The sequence below is a fragment of the Bufo gargarizans genome, chromosome 8 (assembly GCF_014858855.1).
Source record: "Bufo gargarizans isolate SCDJY-AF-19 chromosome 8, ASM1485885v1, whole genome shotgun sequence".
NCBI lineage: Eukaryota > Metazoa > Chordata > Amphibia > Anura > Bufonidae > Bufo > Bufo gargarizans.
Genome location: NC_058087.1, coordinates 137,299,934 through 137,320,982, shown reverse-complemented (window position 1 = coordinate 137,320,982; position 21,049 = coordinate 137,299,934). Strand labels below are relative to the sequence as shown.

General features: G+C 44.7%; 2 protein-coding genes and 1 non-coding gene across 5 annotated transcripts in view; 1 reads left to right on the top strand and 2 right to left on the bottom strand.

The window, feature by feature from the left end:
* The window catches only part of EEF2K (eukaryotic elongation factor 2 kinase), a 76,746-nt gene extending 72,467 nt beyond the window's left edge, over positions 1 to 4,279 (bottom strand). For both annotated transcript variants that reach the window (XM_044303476.1, XM_044303475.1), the window contains exon 1: positions 4,083 to 4,279. The gene's annotated coding sequence lies outside the window, so the exon portion shown is untranslated. The remainder of the gene's footprint in view (positions 1 to 4,082) is intronic.
* A 10,485-nt stretch (positions 4,280 to 14,764) lies between these two features.
* TRNAL-UAG lies at positions 14,765 to 14,846 on the top strand. Its single transcript has one exon. It is a non-coding gene; the product is annotated as a tRNA-Leu (tRNA).
* Positions 14,847 to 18,191: 3,345 nt separating this feature from the next.
* Positions 18,192 to 21,049, bottom strand: part of SDR42E2 (short chain dehydrogenase/reductase family 42E, member 2) — a 74,733-nt gene continuing 71,875 nt past the window's right edge. Inside the window, exon 12 of one of the 2 annotated variants that reach the window (XM_044303523.1) lies at positions 18,192 to 19,111. In XM_044303523.1, coding sequence (XP_044159458.1) covers positions 18,890 to 19,111 — 222 coding nt within the window. In that variant the 3' untranslated portion in view covers positions 18,192 to 18,889. The remainder of the gene's footprint in view (positions 19,112 to 21,049) is intronic. The other variant, XM_044303524.1, reaches the window with a different exon arrangement.

The following is a 21,049-nucleotide window of genomic DNA, read 5'->3' as shown; positions in this document are numbered from 1 at the left end:
TATGCCCCCTTAGTGCCCCCACAAAGTAGTTATGCCCCCTTAGTGCCCCCACAAAGTAGTTATGCCCCCAGTAGTTATGCGCATTGCACTTGCTGCTGGGGTTCTCTGCTTTATCATTGCACTCAACTGTATCCTCAGTAGATGCAGATACACTTGAAATTAGGACATAGCACAGCCATTCCGGGACCTTGGGACAGCTGCCAAAATCCGGGACAGTTCTGCCAGATCCAAGACGGTTGGGGGATATGGATACATGTCTTTTGAAACTTCAGTGCACCAAGCTGCGTGGACAGCACTGGAAAGCTGAGGACCTGAGGGGTAAAGACCCCAGCCCTCGGTGCAATGAAGACCTCATTTGTATAAAGAATAAGTCTTTTTTTTTTATCCCCCCCTCAGGAATGCCAGAACCGAATTTCACAAGATGGGCAACATTGTATTCAGCAGGAGCAATCCTACCAGGCCATATGCCTGATAGAATAGGACTGATCCCGCTGACAGCTGTATTTTAAAGGGTTTCTGTCATCAGAAAAATCGTTATGCATCTGGCTGGCATTAGCGATGTGCCAACGTCAGCAGAACATAACTGTATGACTTGTATCTCCCTGCCTAACGCCGTTCGTGCTAAATAATGACTTTTATAATGTGCAAAGGAGCCTCTAGGTGCTAGTGGGGCGTTGCTGCAGCACCTAGAGGCTCCGTCCTCTCACCGTTTGGCACGCCCTTGCAAAGCATCCTCGGTCTCATCCGTGCCCCGCAAATCCCACGCCTGCGCTATCCATTTTAGTATTAGGCGCAAGCGCAGTGAGTGAAGGACGGCAGCAGGCGGGCGTCCTTCATTTACTGAGCCTGCGCCTAATACTAAAATGGATGGCACGGGATTTGCGGGGCACGGAGGAGACCGAGGATGTCAATCACCTTTACAAGGGCGTGCCAAACGGTGAGAGGACGGAGCCTCTAGGTGCTGCAGCAACGCCCCACTAGCACCTAGAGGCTCATTTGCATATTATGAAAGTCATTATTTAGCGTGAACGGCGGAGGGCATGGAGATATAAGTCATACAGTTATGTTCTGCTGATGTTAGCACATCGCTAATGCCAGCCAGCTACATAACGATTTTTCTGATGACAGAAACCCTTTAAAAGGGATTGTTCGGTTTCAGCAAGAAACAAGACAACGCTGGGCAAAACCATATTTACAGCATACAGTGATGTCATCAGATGGACACTGAAACCGGAGAGTTGGAATCATTAATAAAGGACTTAGAAAGTAATTTCCTGGCATTTTTCCCAGAACGCTATTCACTTACCATGTGATATGTAGGTGTGTGGATCTACACTGTCAGTGCAATGGAAAATTAATTCCAGCCCAATGTCTTATATAAAACACAAATCTGTCAGTCTCATATCAGTCAGTGTATCTATCCATCCATCATCAATGTCTGAGATGAGACAAACCCGTTCAGGGTGGACCATCAATATGCTGAAACAGGAAAACGCCTTTAAAGGGTTATTCCAGTTTGTAGGATTGCATAAACACCCTTTAAAATAATCCATTATGAAGGTCGCTGTAATTTTGTCATTTATTTATTTTCCCTTCATTGCTCCTGTCTCCAGTTCTGGGCTGTGGTCACATGACCATGTCCATGCAGATCTTTCTTATTTCCTGTGATGTAATGTCCATGGGCGGGGCAGTGATAGGGGAGTGTCTATGTAACTAGCTGGGTGGGAGGAGCTATAAACCAGCTGGGCATTGTTAGGGGCGGTGCTGGAGGTGTGGCAGAGAAGGAAGAAGTGCATCATGGGTTTGGTTGGACACAGCAACAAGCAGTGCTGCCTACACGGATGGGCCTCCCTGTACCTGTGTGTCTCTGCTTATCTATAGAGACACACGGATGCCAAAAATAAAAATTTCATACACCATCTACCACAGGCATTCCCCTTTAGAAAAGGGCAGACGAACATACAGCAATGATAATCCAGACCTCTAGTGTCCATACACAAGGGAGTTGATCTCCGTTGAATTAAATAAGAAAACCGCTTGTTAATTCATATGGCGCTTTTTTCCCCCTTTTTGCGGTTTTAAAAACCGTGCTGCAGAATAAAAGAAGGGACATATCCATTGTTGACAAGAATCCGCATGCAGAGTTCCCATTGAAATGAGCAGGATGAAAAACCACGTCCAAACAAACGCACCAGAAAAACGTATAGCCGCGGGCACGTTGAGAATGGACATGTCAGTTCTCTGTGCGGCCACAGCTTTAAGCCGCCGCTACCCGATCCTCAGCGATGCCTCCCATTCAGATGTATGTGAGGCAGAGAGTACATGGCCACAGCCAGGTTTTCGGCGTAGTTCTCCATGCCAAAATTCCGCTGAAAAAGCCGTCATGTGAACGTCCTCTTATGGAGCATTTTCGGTGCTAAAAAACAACCTGATGGAGAATCCGCAATTTTTTTTGTTCATGTGTTTTTTTTTCCCTAACTCTTTTTTGACGTGGTTTTGGCGAGTGGCCATTTTGAATGGAATTCTGGAGGCGGAGTCAAGAATGGACAGAACCATTCTTTTTTTTCCATTTCTAAAACCACATATGGGAAAAAACAGCGCTGTATGGTTTCACATGCAGATTCCCACTGAAATCAATGGGGAAGTTCTGCAGGCATTTTTTGGCAAGGATTTGTGGCATGCAATCCGCACCAAAATCCTCCACGTGCACCTAACCTAAAACATACAACATAAGGTATATAACAGTAACGTAAAATAACTGCTGCACAATTCTACACCTTCTTAGGCTACTTTCACACTAGCGTTTTTTGCGGATCTGTCATGGATCTGCCCAAATGCTTCCGTTACAATAATACAACCGCATGCATCTGTCATGAACGGATCCGGTTGCATTATGTCTTCTATAGCCAAGACGGATCCGTTTTGAACACCATTGAAAGTCAATGGGGGACGGATCAGTTTTCTATTGTGCCAGAGAAAACGGATACGTCCCCATTGACTTACATTGTGTGCCAGGACGGATCTGTTTGGCGCCACTTCGTCAAGCAAAAACTCTGTAGGCAACGTTTTGGTGTCCGCCTCCAAAGCGGAATGGTTACTGAACGGAGGCAAACTGATGCGTTCTGAGCGGATCCTTCTCCATTCAGAATGCATTAGGGCAAAACTGATCCGTTTTGGACCGCCTGTGAGAGCCCTGAACGGATCTCACAAACGGAAAGCCAAAACGCCAGTGTGAAAGTAGCCTAAGAAATCAATGCATTTCCAGATTTTTAAGACTGTGTGACGCTAGTACAAAGCGATCCACGTACTATTCTTGCCACGTAAAAAAATAAAAAATGTAAATTATAATAATAATTATGTCATCTTTCCTGAAATAGGACGAACATTTATCCGCTTGTATTGCCTATTCCTCTGGTGAAGCAAGAGTTAACTAAAGACAAGCCAAATTCTGCTGATGTCTGTTTGTTTTCTTGTGCCATGTGCCCCTCCATCACGCAGGGTGCCATCAGCCGCACAAAACGGCAAATAACAACACAATGCTGCAAACCAATGCAAAATATTATAAAATAAAATGTACAAACGTCTCATAGACAGAAGAACACACTGCTGCAGACCCATGCAATGTAAAAAATAAATAAAAATTACAAATGTGTCATAAAAAGAACACACTGCTGTAAATCAAAGCAAATGTAAAAGAATGCAAAAAATATATATAACTGTATCATAAAAAGGATCAACACACTGCTGCAAACCAATGCAATGTAAAAGAATGCAAAATATAATAAAATATGCAAATGTATCATAAAACTAGGCATCAAAGAGCAAAACAACAACACGCAGCCTATGGCCTCCTGCCATATATAGAGGGTGCATACTGGTCGCTCCTAAATCTTACCATTCTGAAAGGGTTTTGATGATCGCCGCAGATTACTCTGAGGCCACCATTATTGTTACTGATTGTACACTGCTATGGATGCATGTATACAGCATGAGACATCTCAGATGACAATACACAGACCATGCCATCACTGCAGCTGCTGGTAAACAACCTGCAGAGGAGACACATGCATTAGAAGACTTACCTTGTACAGATGGCACACAGCCTGCAGAAGGCTGGGGACGGTAAGTGATGTCCTGGAGGGGGCAAGAAGCTGGCACACAATGAATGAGCAGCAGGCCAGCAGTGTGCACCCTCCTGTCCTGTCCTCTCACTACTGAGCCCCCCGCAGCATAGCAGCACAGGAAGACCCGGGCCCCGCCTGCCACTCAATTCCTGCTGACTCCTGGCCCCGCCCACTGGCTGCTCCGTGTCTGTCAGAGAGGGAAGGCGCCAGGCGGAAGCCATGACACTTGTGTGGTGTCTTGCATGTGGCTCAGTTCGGCCTAAAACGTGTAAAAATGTACATTAATAAGACATAAATCACATCTTAGGTAGGGGTGACTACTTTGGGCTCAAGTTACGTCATCCACACGCACACGGTTGTATTAGGCTATTGTTCACACCACAGATTTTTGGCATGGGTTTTAGCGCGGATTCGGTGCTGAAAACCGCATCAAGCCTGGGCTTGAAACGCCTTCAATTGTTTTCAATGAAAAGCGGCGTCGCAGTTCACATGGCCGAGGACTTTTCACATGCGGTTTTCCAGGCCAGTTACCACAGAGTTTTTGGTCCTGATTTTGGAGCATTTCTGCCTCAAAATTGGCTCCAAAAAACAGCTTCAAAACAGCCTCCCAAGCTTTTTTTTTTCCATGTTCAGCATGTCCTATCTTGTGGCGGAATCCATGTTGAATCTCCCATTAAAATACATGGGAAGCTCCAGAAACCTCGAGCTGAAAATGCAGCTTTGTATTGTAAAGAACACCCACTGGCTAAAAAAAATAAAAAAACTGGTGAAAAAAATATTGGATTTTGCACAGTTTTTTTCAGCAAGTTTTGAAAATCCGTGAATATTCCCTAAGAGGACGTTCGCACGGTGGGATTTACAGTAGAATTTTAGCACGCCAAAAACCTGCCTGCGTCCCCGTCTTCTCTGCCTCTCATACATCTCAATAGGAGGCAGCGGATCGCAGAGCGGCAACTCATAGCTGCGGCCGCACAGAGAAGGGACCTGTCTGTTTCACCGTAGCTTTAAGCAGCCACTCCGCTAACCTCCGCACTGCATTTTTGCCGAAATTCCGCTGTAAAACCTGTGTGTGAACGTCGTTTTTATCGATACCATTTTAGAGTGTGTGTGACTTTTTGATAACTTTTTATTCAGATTTTTAGGGGGGCGAATCAACGAAAAAATGGCAAATCGGTATTTGATATTTTTTTTCTCTTCACCATACGGGATAAGTATGTTTAAATTTTAGTTTTAGTACGGACATTTTGGGACGTGGCGGTGCAAATGATCTTTATTTTTTTTTATCATTTATTTTTATTATGGGGGCAGTGGGGTGATTTGAGTCGGATCCCCCCAATCAGAAATGGATGACCTAGCATGAGGATAGGCCATCAATATAAAATTCCCAGAGACCCACTTTAAACTTTAAGGTACTCTAAATCTATATCAACCTTAAGGGCTCATGCATACGACCGTATGTATTTTGCATTCCCAAAAATGGATCTGCAAAAAATATGGATGACGTCCGTGTGCATTCTGTATTTTGCAGGAACGGAACAGCTAGCCCCTAATAGAACACTACTATTGTAATGCGGACAAAAATAGGACATGTTCTATTTTTTTTGCGGAACGGACATACAGAAACGGAATACACACTGGGAAACTTCTGTTGTTTTTGTGGACCCGTTGAAATTAATGGTTCCGCATACGGTCTGCAAAAAAAAACGGAACGAGCACGGAAAGAAAATACGTTTGTGTGCATGATCCCTAAGTATGCTGCATGCCCTACTAGCACAAAATTTTGCAATATTTTTTGAGGGTTTACACGGAGCTGGGTGTTTAGAGGCCAGGTATGGCGGCACATTTACAATAATCTGTGTAGATTATAACCGAAATATACAAAAGCTCCCTTGCTGCTGTAGATTTCAGTATTTTTGTACAGAACTTTACAGATGCCCCACAAATATTAACGCCAGCAGGGGACACATTCACACCGGCGGTAAGCAGATCCAGCAGGCTTTTCCGGCTGAGAACAGCCTGCCGGATCCGTCACTGACGTGCACTGACGGAATTCCGTCCTACCCCATTCACTGTAATGTTCCCCATTATAGTGAATGGGGTCAGGCGGTATTCCAGCGGCGCACGGCAGTGACGGATCCGGCAGGCTGCCGAATCTGCTTACCACAGATGTGAAACAAGGCAGTGTGCAGGTAAACAGTAAAGGGAACGCAGTGCTTGTATTATAGCTGTAGACTCTTTAAACAGCAGCTCAACGGGATTGCCGGGTGTCGGCCCCCCACCGATCTGATACTGATGACCTGTCCAGAAGACAGGTCGTTAGTATGGGAAACCAGACAACCCATTTAATCTGTCCGTGCACATTAGAGTCAGTCAGTGATTTTGGCAGGATCGTGTATGGATGTGTATAGAAGCCTTGCAACAGCAGATGTCGGGGTAAAGTCGAATTGGGCATGTTGGATTTCAACATGCCCAATCCTTTGTTCCAGCGGGAGAAAAGCCGCTGCCAAAGATATCTCCACATTGAAAAATATGTTAATAGAGGAGCTGAGAGTCTTAGCTATCACCGTTAACTCTCTCACTCGCTTGTATGGCCACCTTCCATGGCACCCATTCAAATTAATGGAGCCACTCTTAGTGGAGTTCTGTTCAGACAGACAACCCCCTTTAGGACCCCTATGATCAGGAGGTGTCTTCATGAGACAAGCCCTTTAAGGGGGCTTCTGCAAATGTTTTCTGTCCTGCTAATAGACACCAGGCGGGAGGCTGTGCATGCTCTTCATTAAAAGGAATGGAAGTGGTGATTTTGTGCAGCGGAAAATTTCTTTGGATTGGGACTAAAAATGACAAAATTGGCCTCTTTTTGCTTCGGCATCACAGCAGGTTTTCCGCTGCTTTCAACCTTTGCATTGCTGCTACAGCTATTGACATGTTGCGGGTTGATTAGGTTTTCTCTGCAGAGTGCGAATGAGATTTCTAAATTCTCATCCATTTTGCATATATTGTAAATGCCGCCTATTATTCAACACCAATTCCACCGCAGAGCAGCATTTATGCCTCGTGTGAACGTGCCCATGTTCATTTCCATGAAAAGCAACCGGGCACTGGATGGGGAAAAGCTGCAGAGTGCTGCTGAATTCCTGCTGTGTCAGGGAAGCACAAACCTGTTTGAGGCTGGTAATTTATTGGCATTTCTTAAAGCTTGGTCGCAAACATCACGAAAAAAGACCAGGCACCTGACCTCTGTATCTGGAAAGAAAATACCTGACCTTCGACCACAACCTTTGACTTGACCTCAGGACTGTGATGTCATCATACATCATATGAGAGTCATACGCATAAGGTTCATAACTGTGGAGGTACACAGCTCACAGTCTTGCGTCATGGGCACTGATGGATGGTGACCATCTGGGATGTGTCCTCATATACTACTTCCTAATGTCACAGGCTTAAATTTCACATGTGCTTAAAAGATTTAGGAAAGGTCTCGTAGATGACTCTTTTGGTGTATACGTGTGCCAAGATCACGCTCATACTATAGTTATCATTTGCCCTTTGCTCTTCTTTGCCTCCGTCATTCTTATACTTTCTTGTCTGTTTTTGCTAATTTGAGCCCCCTCCCAGATTCCTCCTGTTGACCGCTCTGTCCTGCATCTTCCTGACTCGGTTTAATAGTTAACTTGCCGTTAAATTGTAATATCGTTTTTTGTGGGGGGGGGTTTTGTAGTTGTTACCACCCCTGCCGTCCATCCGTTTGAGCAGTGACGTGGAGTGCACACAGTACAGATTGTTTGTTTTTCATCTTTGTGTTTTTTTTAAGTAGTTGTAGGTTGAGTAAGGGTACATGCACACGTTCAGGATTCATGTGCGGAGAATCCGCAGGTGTTCGCAGGCAAATCTGTGCGGTTAATCCGCATTAATTGGTGCGGATTTGCATGCGGATTCGGTGCGGATTTTCCGCATGCGGATTTCACTAAGTGAATGAAGAAAATCCGGTCAGGAAAAAAATAATTTATTAACATGTCGCGGATTTTAAAATCCGCACCGCAGGTCAAAATCCGCCCGGAAAAAATCTGCATCGTGGCCTAAGGCCCCCTGCACACGATCAGGATTGCGTGCGGATTTTCCGCGCGGATTTGCGTGCGGAAAATCCGCACCGTAGGTCATGTCCATTGTATTCTATGAGAATTTGGAATTCTCAATGCACACGATGCGGATTTTTCGCGTGCGGATTTTGACCTGCGGTGCGGATTTTAATATCGGCGACATGTCAATTAATTTTTTTTTTCCTGTCCGGATATCTTGCGGATTTTCTCCATTCACTTCAATGGAGAGGCTAAAATCCGGATGGTACACGCACACAGTGCGGATTTTGATGCGGATCCGCATCAAAATCCGCATGTATGTAATAGGAAGGGGAAATAAGGGGAGGAGAATCAGCCACCATTTTGTGTCTGTTCATTGCAGCAAGAGAAGGAAGCAATATACTACATATAGTATATGGAGACGCAATATACGTCTCCATATACTAGAATGTACTGTCAGATTTGAGATTTACTGTACGTTGAAATCGCGATGCGATTAATTTAACACGAAATAATCGCATGGCGATTTCAACTTAGTACTGCTATATTCCATATTCGCTGAATATGGAATATAGCAGTACTAATGGAGCGTCCCCATCACCATGGGAACGTCTCCATACACTAGAATGTACTGTCGGATTTGAGAATTACGTTGAAATCGCGATGCGATTAATTTAACACGAAATAATCGCATGGCGATTTCTACTTAGCACTGCTATATTCCATAGTAGGCTAGAATTAACGAATATGGAACATAACAGTGCTTAAGTTGAAATCGCAATTCGATTATTATAACTTGAATTAATCGAATTGCGATTTCAACGTAATTCTCAAATCCGACAGTACACTCTAGTATATGGAGACGTTCCCATGGTGATGGGGACGCTCCATTAGTACTGCTATATTCCATATTTGGCGAATATGGAATATAGCAGTACTAAGTTGAAATCGCCATGCGATTATTTCGTGTTAAATTAATCGCATCGCAATTTCAACGTACAGTAATTCTCAAATCCGATTCTCAAATGATGTCACAGGAAATTATGTTAAAAAAGGGTCTATTTTTGTTCTAGAGAGATGTTGAGAAAATCCGCATGCAAATCCGCACGCAAATCCGCACCAATTAATGCGGATTGACCGCACGAATTTGCCTGTGAACACCTGCGGATTTCAGTGCGGATTCTCCGCACATGAATCCTGATCGTGTGCAGGGGGCCTAAGGGTACTTTCACACTAGCGTTTTTCTTTTCTGGCACTGAGTTCCGTCAAAAGGGCTCAATGCCGGAAAATAACTGATCAGGTATATCCCTATGCATTCTGAATGGAGAATAATCCGATCAGGATGTCTTCAGGTCAGTCATTTTGACTGATCAGGCAAAAGAAAAAACCGCAGCATGCTACAGTTTTATCTCCGGCCCAAAAAAAACTGAAGACTTGCCTGATCTGGCATTTTTTTCCATAGGAATGTATTAGTGTCTGATTCGGCATTCAAAATACCGGAATGCCGGATCCATCCTTCCGGTGCGCAGACCGAAAAAAAGGTGAAAATAATAAATGACGGATCCGTTTTGCCGGATGACATTGGAAAGACGAATCTGGCATTTCAATGCATTTTTCTGACTGATCAGGCATTTTTAAGACTTACTAATGCCATCAGTTGGCATACGTTTTGCCGGATCTGGCAGGCAGTTGCGGCGACGGAACTGCCTGCCGGATCACTCTGCTGCAAGTGTGAAAGTAGCCTAAAACTTAACTTAAATCTTACACTTAAATTTTGCTTTTTCTGAGGTGATAAACTATTGCTGAGTGAAACGGACAATAACATGGAATGACTGCTGCCAGGATGCCAGTCTTTTTTTTTTTTAAGTTTTCGGGAAGGTGTTAGACCAGTCACATTAGACAGACTGGTCAGTATGAATAATCACACACAAAAAATAAATTAAAAAAAACATCCCTGAACATGGCCTTTACTTTATTGGCTGCATGCGTGTTAAACAGCTGCCCAAAGGTCTAGCGGTAACGGGGTACTTACTATTCATTATGGTAATATTTGTACCTGGTCTCCATCAATGAGAGGTCTGATGTCGGTTTATTTTTGCAGCATATGTGCATTTATCACATCAAAAATTCACCCACAGGGGATAATAACTGGGTTAAGGTATTACCCCTTAACCCTGGGTTCAGACCTGAGCGTTCTGAAACGAGCGCTCTGTATGCGCGATTGTACGGGCGTTTACAATCGCGCATACAGAGACAGGCGTGCACACATTGTCGCGCGTTCCCGAATATCTATGTGCGGGAACGCGCGACAAACGCCCCAAAAAAAGCTCAAGAACTTGTTTGAGCGTCGGGCGTTTTACAGCGCGATCGTACGTGCTGTAAAACGCCCAGGTGAGAACCATTTCCCATAGGGAAGCATTGGTTTCTCCTTGTTGAGCGCTTTACAGCGCGTAGGAACGCGCTGTAAAACGCTCAGGTGTGAACTTGGGGTTAATGGCTTTATCTTAGGACATCTCAACACCCACTAATGTCTCATAGGTGTCCCCTAATAGATAGTGAATATTAATCTAAAAGTAGAGGGGAGTCAGTCTTTTGCGATGTTACATGCCCCATCCTCCTCTCTGCTTGTCAGGGATTATGATCCTGAATATATCTGATAAGATCTTCAGCTGATTCTCTGTGGGAATGGAGTTCATGAGGAGACATGAAGTACAGAGGGGATGTGGCTAATGAGCAGCAGCACTTGTATGCAGTCTCCATTACCACAGCCCCATAGTCTGTCCTGTCCGTCCTCTCTGTTCTTCATGTCTCCTCATGAACTCACAAAAGAAGGAAGTGTAACTTATGAAACATAAAAAAGAGGCACAGAAATTCAACAAAGGCTATATTAGTAAGTACCATATAATCATCTCACAAACACATTTGTCAATAGTAGTAAGAAAGTGGCCAACCCCTTTAATTACATGCATTCAAATGAATAGGAGCTAACCTTCAGTAGCCTGGCGCAGCTATGTTGTTTTTGACACTGGCGGAGGCTGAGAACAGCGGATCGGCATGATGCTTGGTGTCAGACATCCCCACTGATCTGATACTGATGACCTAGTCTGATGATAGGTCATCAATATCTAGAACTTGGATAACCTTTAATTAATACATTTTATCTGCCTGTTGTCACCACTAGGGGGAGCTTACTGTATGCAGATTTATACAGCTCCCACTGAGCTCAATGATAAATTGGTATGCAGTAAGCTCTTGGGCTGCCCTCTCTAAAGTAAGTGGCTCAGGTGCCACCTGTCTCCTGGCCGGCTGCTTTTAGGTACCAGGGATGTCATGCCATTACTGACCCATATCACGGATTTGTTCTGCTTCGTGAGAATGGCCCTGAAAACTGTACAACTACACCAGGGATCAGCAACCTCCGGCGCTCCAGCTGTTCTGAAACTACAACTCACAGAATCCTCCTTTCACTTCTATGGGAGTTACAAAAACAGCCGAGTGAGTGCATGATGGGAGTTGTAGTGTCATAGCAGCTGATGTGCCAAAGGTTGCTCATCCCTGACCTACTCTAGACCATGCACAACAAACACAATAGCATTGTTTCTTGGTATTTTGCACATTACGTTCATGGTATATTTTTTTCCTGCTAGTAACTGGTTGTAAATTCTTCTCTGTCTAGGGCCGGACTGATCTCATGAATATTTCATGTATTTTCGAGAGATGTTGGTGGGTGCATGTGCTCTGACCCATGGCTCATACTTCTGCTCCCAAGGGCTCCTGTATGAATGAAGACGTTCTTTAAACAGTAGGTGTGCGGTACATTCTGTCCTGTAAGCGAGAAAATATTGACACAGCCAAGGAAGCGCCTGTGCTTTATAACCCTCCCTGCTATACTGTATTACCTGTGTATGACATAGGGGTCAGCTCTTAAAGGGGTTGTATAGATTGTAATAATTATCACCTTACTGACAGAACACATATAATCAGAGGGATATACTTGAAGCTCCTGGGCCCCAGTGCAGAGTTATTAACATCGCCCCTACCTACTAAATGCCTCTTGTGATTAGCGATGAGCTAATCAATTCGTCGCCTTTGATGAGGAGTCCCCAAAGCTGAGGACTCTAGCCCTGCCGCTTGATTGACAGGGCTGGCCTTGACGATCATGCGCCTGTGCCACTGCTCCAGGTAGCGGCGGAAGTGCAGAGGCGCTGCTGGAACTGCGACTGTGCATGCACTGCTACACAGTGCGCATGAACAGTCGGTGATTTGAAAGTGAAAAGAGCTTCTCTGCACTTGCATCTCTGCTCGGAGCAGCGGCCCAGGCACAAGATCAGGGCCTATGGAGATGTCCAGCCCTGTTAATCAAGCAGTAGGGGGAGCGTCCTCCACTTTGAGGCGTAGAACTCTATTACCTCTACACTCCCTACAGCTAAGCCGCTGTGTGTAGTGCTGTCACTTCTTAATATAGTGTCTAAGTGAACAGTCACTTCTAGTTTTTCTGTTAAAAGCAGAAAAAATCAGCTTAAGGATCTCAGCGACTTTAACAGGGGCCAATTTGTGACGACTAGATGTCAGGGTCAGCGTATACTCCAAACTGCAGGTTGTGTGGGGTGCTCCCGAAGTGTATTGCTTATTACCTACTAAAAATGGTCCAAGGAAGCACCGGTGATGGCATCATGAGCGCACAAGACCCATTGGTGCATATGGTGAGCAAAGGGGCAACCATCTGTTCTGATATCATAGAAGAGATAGTGTAGCACAAATTGGTGGAAAAGTTAGAGGTTTTCGGTGATTTTTTAATCTCTGAATAGGTAATCAGTATCTGATTGGTTGGGATCTGACACCCCACAGCGGTGCTTGCTGTAGTGCCATGGACTTCTCCCAGCGCCGTACATTGTATAGCGGCTGTGCTTGGTATCACAGTTCAGCACCATTCACTTCAGTGGGGCTGAGCCACGCCTAGGCCACGTTACCGATGAATGTGTTGTCACTGGCCTAGAAAAAACTATTATAAGGCCACGGCACCACTGCAAGTGCCTGTGCCTTCTCAAACAGCTGATTGGCGGGGTCCCAGATTTTGGACCCCCACCGATCAGATATTGATGATCTATTCTGAGGATAGGTCATTAATATCTAGAACTCAGATAACCTTTAATTAATACATTTTGGCTGCCTTTTGTCACCACTAGGGGGAGCTTACTGTATGCAGTTGTAGGTCGTCAGTTAAAAAATCCTGGAAAACCCCTTTAATGCTGGACATTTTCCATGTTCTTGGGGAGTCTGTACATGAATAGGTCAGAGCTGGCTTGGAGGCACAAGGGAGGCTTACATAATATTCGGCACTAAGTTTTAAAGGGAGCCTATCAGCCTCTTAGAGGGCAGCATATAGTGGTTACAGAGACGCTGATTTCACTGGTCTGCAACTTATGTGTAAATCTACAGCATTGTCTGTGGTCAGTCTGGGGTCTAATGTATTCATGAGGTCCACGCTCCCACCACTGTCCCACTGCCGATTGACAGATTTCTCCCTGTCACTGTGCAACTAACAAAGTAAATTTATCTTGTTAGCTGTCTTAGGCCTCATGCACACGGCCGTTATTGTGGTCCGCATCCGAGCCGCAGTTTTTGCGGCTTGGATGCAGACCCATTCAATGGGGCCGCAAAAGATGCGGACAGCATTCCGTGTGCTGTCCGCATCTGTTGCTCCGTTCCGTGGTCTACCAAAAAAATATAACATGTCCTATTCTTGTCCGTTTTGCAGACAAGAATAGGCAGTTATATTAATGGCTGTCCGAGCCGTTTTGCAAATTGCGGAACGCACACGGACGCCATCCGTGTTTTGCGGATCAGCAATTTGCGGGCGTGTGCATGAGGCCTTAAAGGCACGTGAGGAGTCTGTTTTGATAAATCTCTGGGGGAGATTTATCATCTCCCCTGTGCCAGAAAAGTGGCTTTTTTAATGCAACTCTTTTGGGGGGGGGGGGGGGGGGGAAGTCGCAAGTGCCTCTTTTTACGCCGTCCTCACCTTTGTCAAAAAGGGGGCGTGACAAGAGCAGGAAAGGGGTGTGACCAACAACAGAGAAAAATGTATCTTCATTTCCAGCCATTTTCTGGTGCAAATGAAGTCAGAAATTTACGGCAGCTCTGAGCGGTCTTAGATTGCCAGAGAACCCGTTCTAATCTATGACGAGGCATGCAGCTCATCCTAAGGTGCATCCTCCTCCTGCAGCACAGGGGGTATCAGGACCAGCGCAGAAAGTCTTGATAAATCTCCTATATTACACTGGCCTATGACAAGGGACCACTGCACAAATCAATGAATCAAGCGAGCAACAGTGCCACCAGGTGGTAATTCACAGGTGCTACATATAGGCACAGGAATTTCTTCCGCTCGCTTACGGCGGTGATTTATCAAAGCGGAAATAGGAACAAGAGAACAGACTGAGCTCCTATTTCACAGACATTGACAAATATTCTGTCACATGGGAAAGATTTTTCAGAGGAAGCATTAGATTTTTCAGCAGGGCTATATGGTTTTAATAAGGCATATTACATTGAGGTGGTAGCGTGGCCGAGTGGTCTAAGGCGCTGGATTTAGGCTCCAGTCATTTCGATGGCGTGGGTTCGAATCCCACCGCTGCCACAGGGATTTTTTTTTTAAATCCTTTTAATATCCATTTTACACTTTATACACATAAAAACAATGCACATCGCAAACATACCAAGGATAGTAATGTTTATCCTGGATTGTGTGACCCATGTCTCCTACATATACCATGAGATGGGAGCGCATGCTCCATACAGCACTGTTCTTTGTCATTAAAAGGGATGTCTAACCTATAACAACTTATCATCTACCCACAGGATTTGTGTGATTGCTGGGGTTCCTCTCGCCGGACCACCTCTGATCATGAGAACAGGGGTCCTGAATCCTCATTATGAACTGAGTGACAGTCCAGCATGCAGGCTGCTGCCCCATTCCCTCCAGCATGAGTGGCTGAGGACTGAAGAAGTTTACATAGTCCGCAGATGGGCCCCCGGGGGCCTCCTGCTGCCCAGCAGGGGTAAGTTATTAGGTGACATAGAGATATTTGTCAATCCAAAAAATAGATTAGGGGCCAATGGCAGATAACTTTAGAAACTGATCAACCCCTTTAACACATTGTAAACGTCAAGTTAAAGATGGATACCTTTTATAGAATGACCAGGCTACAGTAGTAGTAATCAATACCGGTAATGAAAAAAGAAGAAAAGTTTATTCGCCCATGTGGACGCGACGTATCTTATAATCTTCTGATTATAAGATACTTTTAGGGAATAACTAGAAAAATTCTGGTTACTATCCAACAACAAATTTGTGACTTTTTTGTCAGTAATTTATTTCTGAAAAATTACTGTATTTGTAAGAAAATAGATGGTGTGTACTGCCATCTTCTGGTAGTTTTTTATATAAGCTTGTTATTTGCAAGTAAATGGCATAATAACAAAATGGGTATATTGGGGAATTTATATTGATGATCTGTCCTCTGGATAAGTCAATCACCAATATCAGATTGCTGGGGGTCCAACAGGAAGAGGCTCACGGCACTCCAACTGTGGTGAAACTATGACTCCCAGCATGATCCATTAATTTCTATGGAGTTCTGAGAACAGCCAAGCAAGGGGAGATTTGTAGTTTTACCACAGCTGGAGTGCCGGAGGTTAGCCATGACAGTCCTAGGCCATGTGACGTTACTGTACATCGGCCTCATGGCCTAGTTGCAGCTCATCCCTATTCAAGTCAATAGGGCTAAACTGTAATACGATGTACGGCGCTGTTCTTGGAAAACTGCTGTGAGCCGGCTGCACTCACCAAATCTCTGCGAAGCGCGGCGGCTCCCTGAACAGCTGATCAGCAGGGGGGCCGGAACTCGGAGCCCTGCCAATGTGATAATGATGGCCTTAGGATAGGTCATCATTAGAGATGGTAACGGAATCCATAATGCAATCCTGCTTTTACCATCAAACGAAGCGTGAACGAATGTCAAAATATAAAATTCGCTTATCTCTAGTCATCATTATGAATTTCCGAAAAACCCCTTTAAGATCTTAGATTGGTTGTCCAAGTCTCTAATCCCACTTTGTACACAGCTTTCAGTTTTTAATATATTTTATTTACCTACAAGATCCAAACTCCCATCAGATGACACTGAGCTTCCACCAATGTCACATCCATCGCTGAGCTTGTCTCCCCTCCAGTCTATATCTGAAGGTCTATTGCAGTGTACGCATCTGCAATGAGTAAATGGACAACTGGGTGTTACCATTCCTTTTATCGAAGCATTGTGTCCATACATGGTCTGATTGGACAGTGTCAGAGAGTGTAGGGAAGCACTCCCCCCAACTGGTAACACCCAGTTGTCAATTTATTAATACATTTCTAAGAGGGATAACAGAGGAACAGCACAAAACAGTCCTAAGAAAAGACACTCCAGAACCGTAGTATTATGGGGAACACATGTTTTTAGGAGAATAGACATGTCATGAGAGGTGCCAGGTCTACTACATTTACATAAAACGTGCACAGTAAGAATTAAAAAAAATATATTTTATTGAAATATTTGATTATCAAGCGGTCATTCATTTAATATCTCTGAGGCCTAATGATGCAATAATGAATATGAATCTGTATAAACATAAATTATCATTATAAAAATACTTGAGTATTGTCCAATCACGTCTGCATTGTTAAAAAGCAGTACATGAAGCACCCAGATTTTTTGTGTACAAAAATGTCTGATAAACAATTTTTTAAAAATATTTTTTTTTTGTTTAAAAATCAATGTCGTCTATATAGATTATGACAGCCATAGAGCCACAGGTTGGAGACCACTGAGGTACAGTAATAAAAATATTTATTGGAGGTACAGTAATAAAAATATGTATTAATGGATGTGCAGAATGAGAAACCATAAAAAGACACCGTGGCCCCCTTCCTCCTTGGAATCAGTGGGGACCAATAGCTGGGCACCTACAGTTAGGCTTGCACATGGTGGGTACAAATATGACAATTTAGAGGACGGGGAAGGGTTGAGGAATAATGCATGCACGTTCAAGAAGCCATGTACCAGAAGGACAGGGACGGATTTTAATTTAAAGGGGTTGTCTTGGACAAACCCCTGGGATCCTCATGAAATAAGGAACTGGCAAGTACTGCTGCGGCCAATCGCTGGACTCTTCAGGTGCTGCGATAAAGCCAGTGCTTAGCTGCAGAGTTCATGTGTTGTCGACATGATGTCACTGCTGCAGCCGACTAAATAGAGCCCGGCTGTGAGAATTGGAGCGGCAGCTTGGGATCTGTGAGGTAAGTACTTATTTGTTCTTTATTTAAGGAGGATCCTGGAGGGGTTTTTACTTCTGAAACTGTGCAAATCCTATAGGCCTCGTTTTTTGCGGGCGTCACGGACAAGAATAGGACATGCTATATTTTTTTGCGGGGCCACGGAACGGAGCAAAGGATGCGGACAGCACACGGAGTGCTGTCCGCATCTTTTGCGGCCCCATTGAAGTGAATGGGTCTGCATCCAAGCCGCAAAAATTGCAGCTCGGATGCGGACCACAACTACGGTCTTGTGCATGGGGCCTTAAGGGGATTGTCTGATTTAGACAATCTCGGCTTGTTAGAAGGGTGCCTTAATGGGGTTGTCCCACAAAAATTATTCTAAATTTTTTCAAACCAGCACCTGGATCTGAATACTTTTGTAATTGCATGTAATTAAAAATTTAGCATAGTCAGTGAGATATTCAATAAAATGTATCTGTATAGTGCCACCTGCTGTTTGTTTTGGTTCTTATTTCTTTGACCTGCTCACTAAGATGGCCACACATGCTCAGTTTCATCCTTCATCTGCCTCCTGGGCTGTAATAGGGAGAGCATGGACACGCCCCCTGAGCTGCAGCAGAAAAGACACGCCCCTTGAGCTGCCAGCTTGCTATAAATCTAGCAAAGCAATGACTGGGGAGATCTCTGGGCCCATGTGGGGTACAGGGCTGGTTCTAGCTTTGTTAGAAAGAGATTATCATGTACTGTATGATTTTCATTTTTTACATTAGTCATAGGATAACCCTTTTAAGCTCCCTGCCAGGATCCCCAAAGACCAGCTATCATTTATGGGGGTCATCTAGCCATATGTGTTTAATTTTCCTGCACCGCCACCACAGGCGAAATGAAGTATTACACTATGTCCTTTCATATTAATCGACTGTCTGTGTAATGCAGGAGGAGAGGAGAGGACAGGTCCTCCAAGGTGCTCTCCACTCTAGCTAATACAAAATACAACACCCCTAGAAGTCTATGGGCCCTTACTGTACCTTTATAAGTTTCCAAATGTATACAGTGCCATATAAGTTTCTCTTTCTTTCTGTGGAATCTATTAGATGTGAGATTCATGGCCATTCCTTATTACCATGCTATATGCAGTTTTCTATACAAACGTCTACAATAACCTTATCAGAGAATGTTCTTAAAATGCAAAGTATGTGAGTGCCCTAGAATCTCATTACCAATAAACAAAATAACTGCAGAAATGTAATTCTCCAGCCCTGGCCATAATAAAAATCATACTGATTTTCTTCTCAAATTGTAACCTCCTCCCCATTATTGGTAACAATACACTTTAGGTGGTTTTAATTGGAGGTGCGGGGTATCTAATGGTTCCATAGAAGCAAAGGTAGATACAAAATACAAATTAATAAAGCAAATGTAATAAGCAACAGTTTTACAAAATTCTGATTTTTCTGTGATGAAATGGGCCTGGTTTTCATATAAAGATCCACTGATTCAGCCATGGAGAATTTTTTTGGGTTGTAACCAAGCTCTTTCTGAGCCTTATCTATCCGGAATGTGTGCATCGCAACAATTTTCATTACCTGGAAAAGAGGAGGCAGATGATAGGAAGTTAATAAATGTATTTTGAAGTTGGTAAATCTCATTGGTGCTTATTCCCATAAAGAACATCTGCCAGCAGATTTGTACCTGGCTGACCTGTTACATGTGCGCTTGGCAGCTGAAGACATCTGTGTTGGTCCCATGTTCCTATGTGCCCGCATTGCTTTGAAAAATGATGTTTTAATATATGCAAATGAGCCTCTAGGAGCAACGGGGTCGTTGCCGTTACACCTAGAGGCGCTGCTCTCTCTGCAACTGCTGCACCCTCTGCACTTTGATTGACATAGCCATGAGTTATTCTTTTTTCCCTTGCATGGCCCTGTAAATCAAAGTGCAGAGGGCTCAGCAGCTGCAGCGAGAGCAGAGTCCCTAGGTGTAACAGCAACGCCCCAGTTGCTCCTAGAGGCTCGATTGCAGATATTAAAACTTCATTTTTTTTCAGCAATGCCGGCCCCAAATGAACATAGGCAGGGCCGATGCAACCATATAGGCGAACTAGGCGTTCGCCTAGGGTGCCGGCCTGCTGGGGGCTCCCTGGTGGGCCCCCCCTGACTGGGGCTGCAGCCCTGGGCGAGCGGCTCTTGAGCCGCCCCCAGCGCCGTTACAGGGGGGCCAGGAGGTGGAGGTCCTTCTTAAATATGGCAGAGCGGGCATCTGCTTACCCTGATGGCAGGTGCCTGCTCTGCCAGTAAATTACCGGAGGAGAGGAGGCAGGCGGCAAGGGAGGCTGTTCTAGAGGCTCCCCACTCCTCCATCGCGCGCCCTCAGTGATGCCGGAATATGACGTCATTCCGGCCCCGGCATACTAAACGGCGTGCTGGAGGACTGAGGAGCTGCACCACACTGGACCCCAGGGAGGTGAGTGTCTGCCTGTGTATTTATGTCAGTGAGTGAGTGTATGTCTGTCTGTCTGTCAGTAAATGTATGTGTGTCTGTCATTGAGTGAGTGTATGTCAGTGAGTGTGGATGTCTGTCTGTCTGTCAGTGTCTGTGTGTTTGTCAGTGAGTATATGTGTGTGTTTGTCTGCCAGTGAGTGTCTGCCAGTGAGTGAGTGTCTGTCAGTGAGTGTCTATTTCAGTGGGTAGGTGTGTGTCTGTCAGTGAGTATGTCTGTCAGTGAGTATCTGAGTGCGTGTCTGTCTGTCAGTGAGTTTCTGTGTACTTTATTCAGTGAGTGTCTGAGTGTCTGTCTGTCAGTGTGTGTGTCTCTGTCAGTGAGTCTATGTGTGTCTGTCAGTGAGTTTCTGTGTACGTCATTCAGTGAGTGTCTGAGTGCGTGTCTGTCTGTCTGTCAGTGTGTGTGTGTGTCTGTCAGTGAGTGAGTGACATGAGGGGGCGGCAAAATGGATCTTTGCCTAGGGCGGCAAAAATCCTTGCACTGGCCCTGAACATACGACCAACACAGATGCCTTCAGCGCACATGTAACAGGTCAGCCAGCTTTATAGGTACAAATCTACTGACAGATGCCCTTTAAAGAAAATCTGTCAACAGTTTTATGGTGTCCTAACTAAGGGCAACATAAACTAGTGACAGATCCCCATAGCAAAATGCTGGGTCAATTTCTAAAATCTTGCATTAAACAGCTCCAGCACATGCAGGTGAATCCTGAATATTCATGAGCTCCTGATTTTCTCTGCCTGCTGCTAGCTTTAGTTGGGAAAAAAACTGTGAATTAGTGGCAGGGGGTGGAGAAAGCCTGAAGCTGGAGCTGTTAGGACTGAGCAGCATAAAACTGGTGACAGATTCCATTTTAGTGTTTTGGTTTTTTACTCTTTGCCTACTGTAGGAAGGAACAAGGGGCTGTCATTGATGGTCGGTACGTGTCACCGAGGTTCCTGGCCGAGGTGAGGTAAGAGCCGTTTTTTTCAAGTGTCATTATTGCAGATTGCAGTCTGACACTTCAGCTGTTTAGTATGGC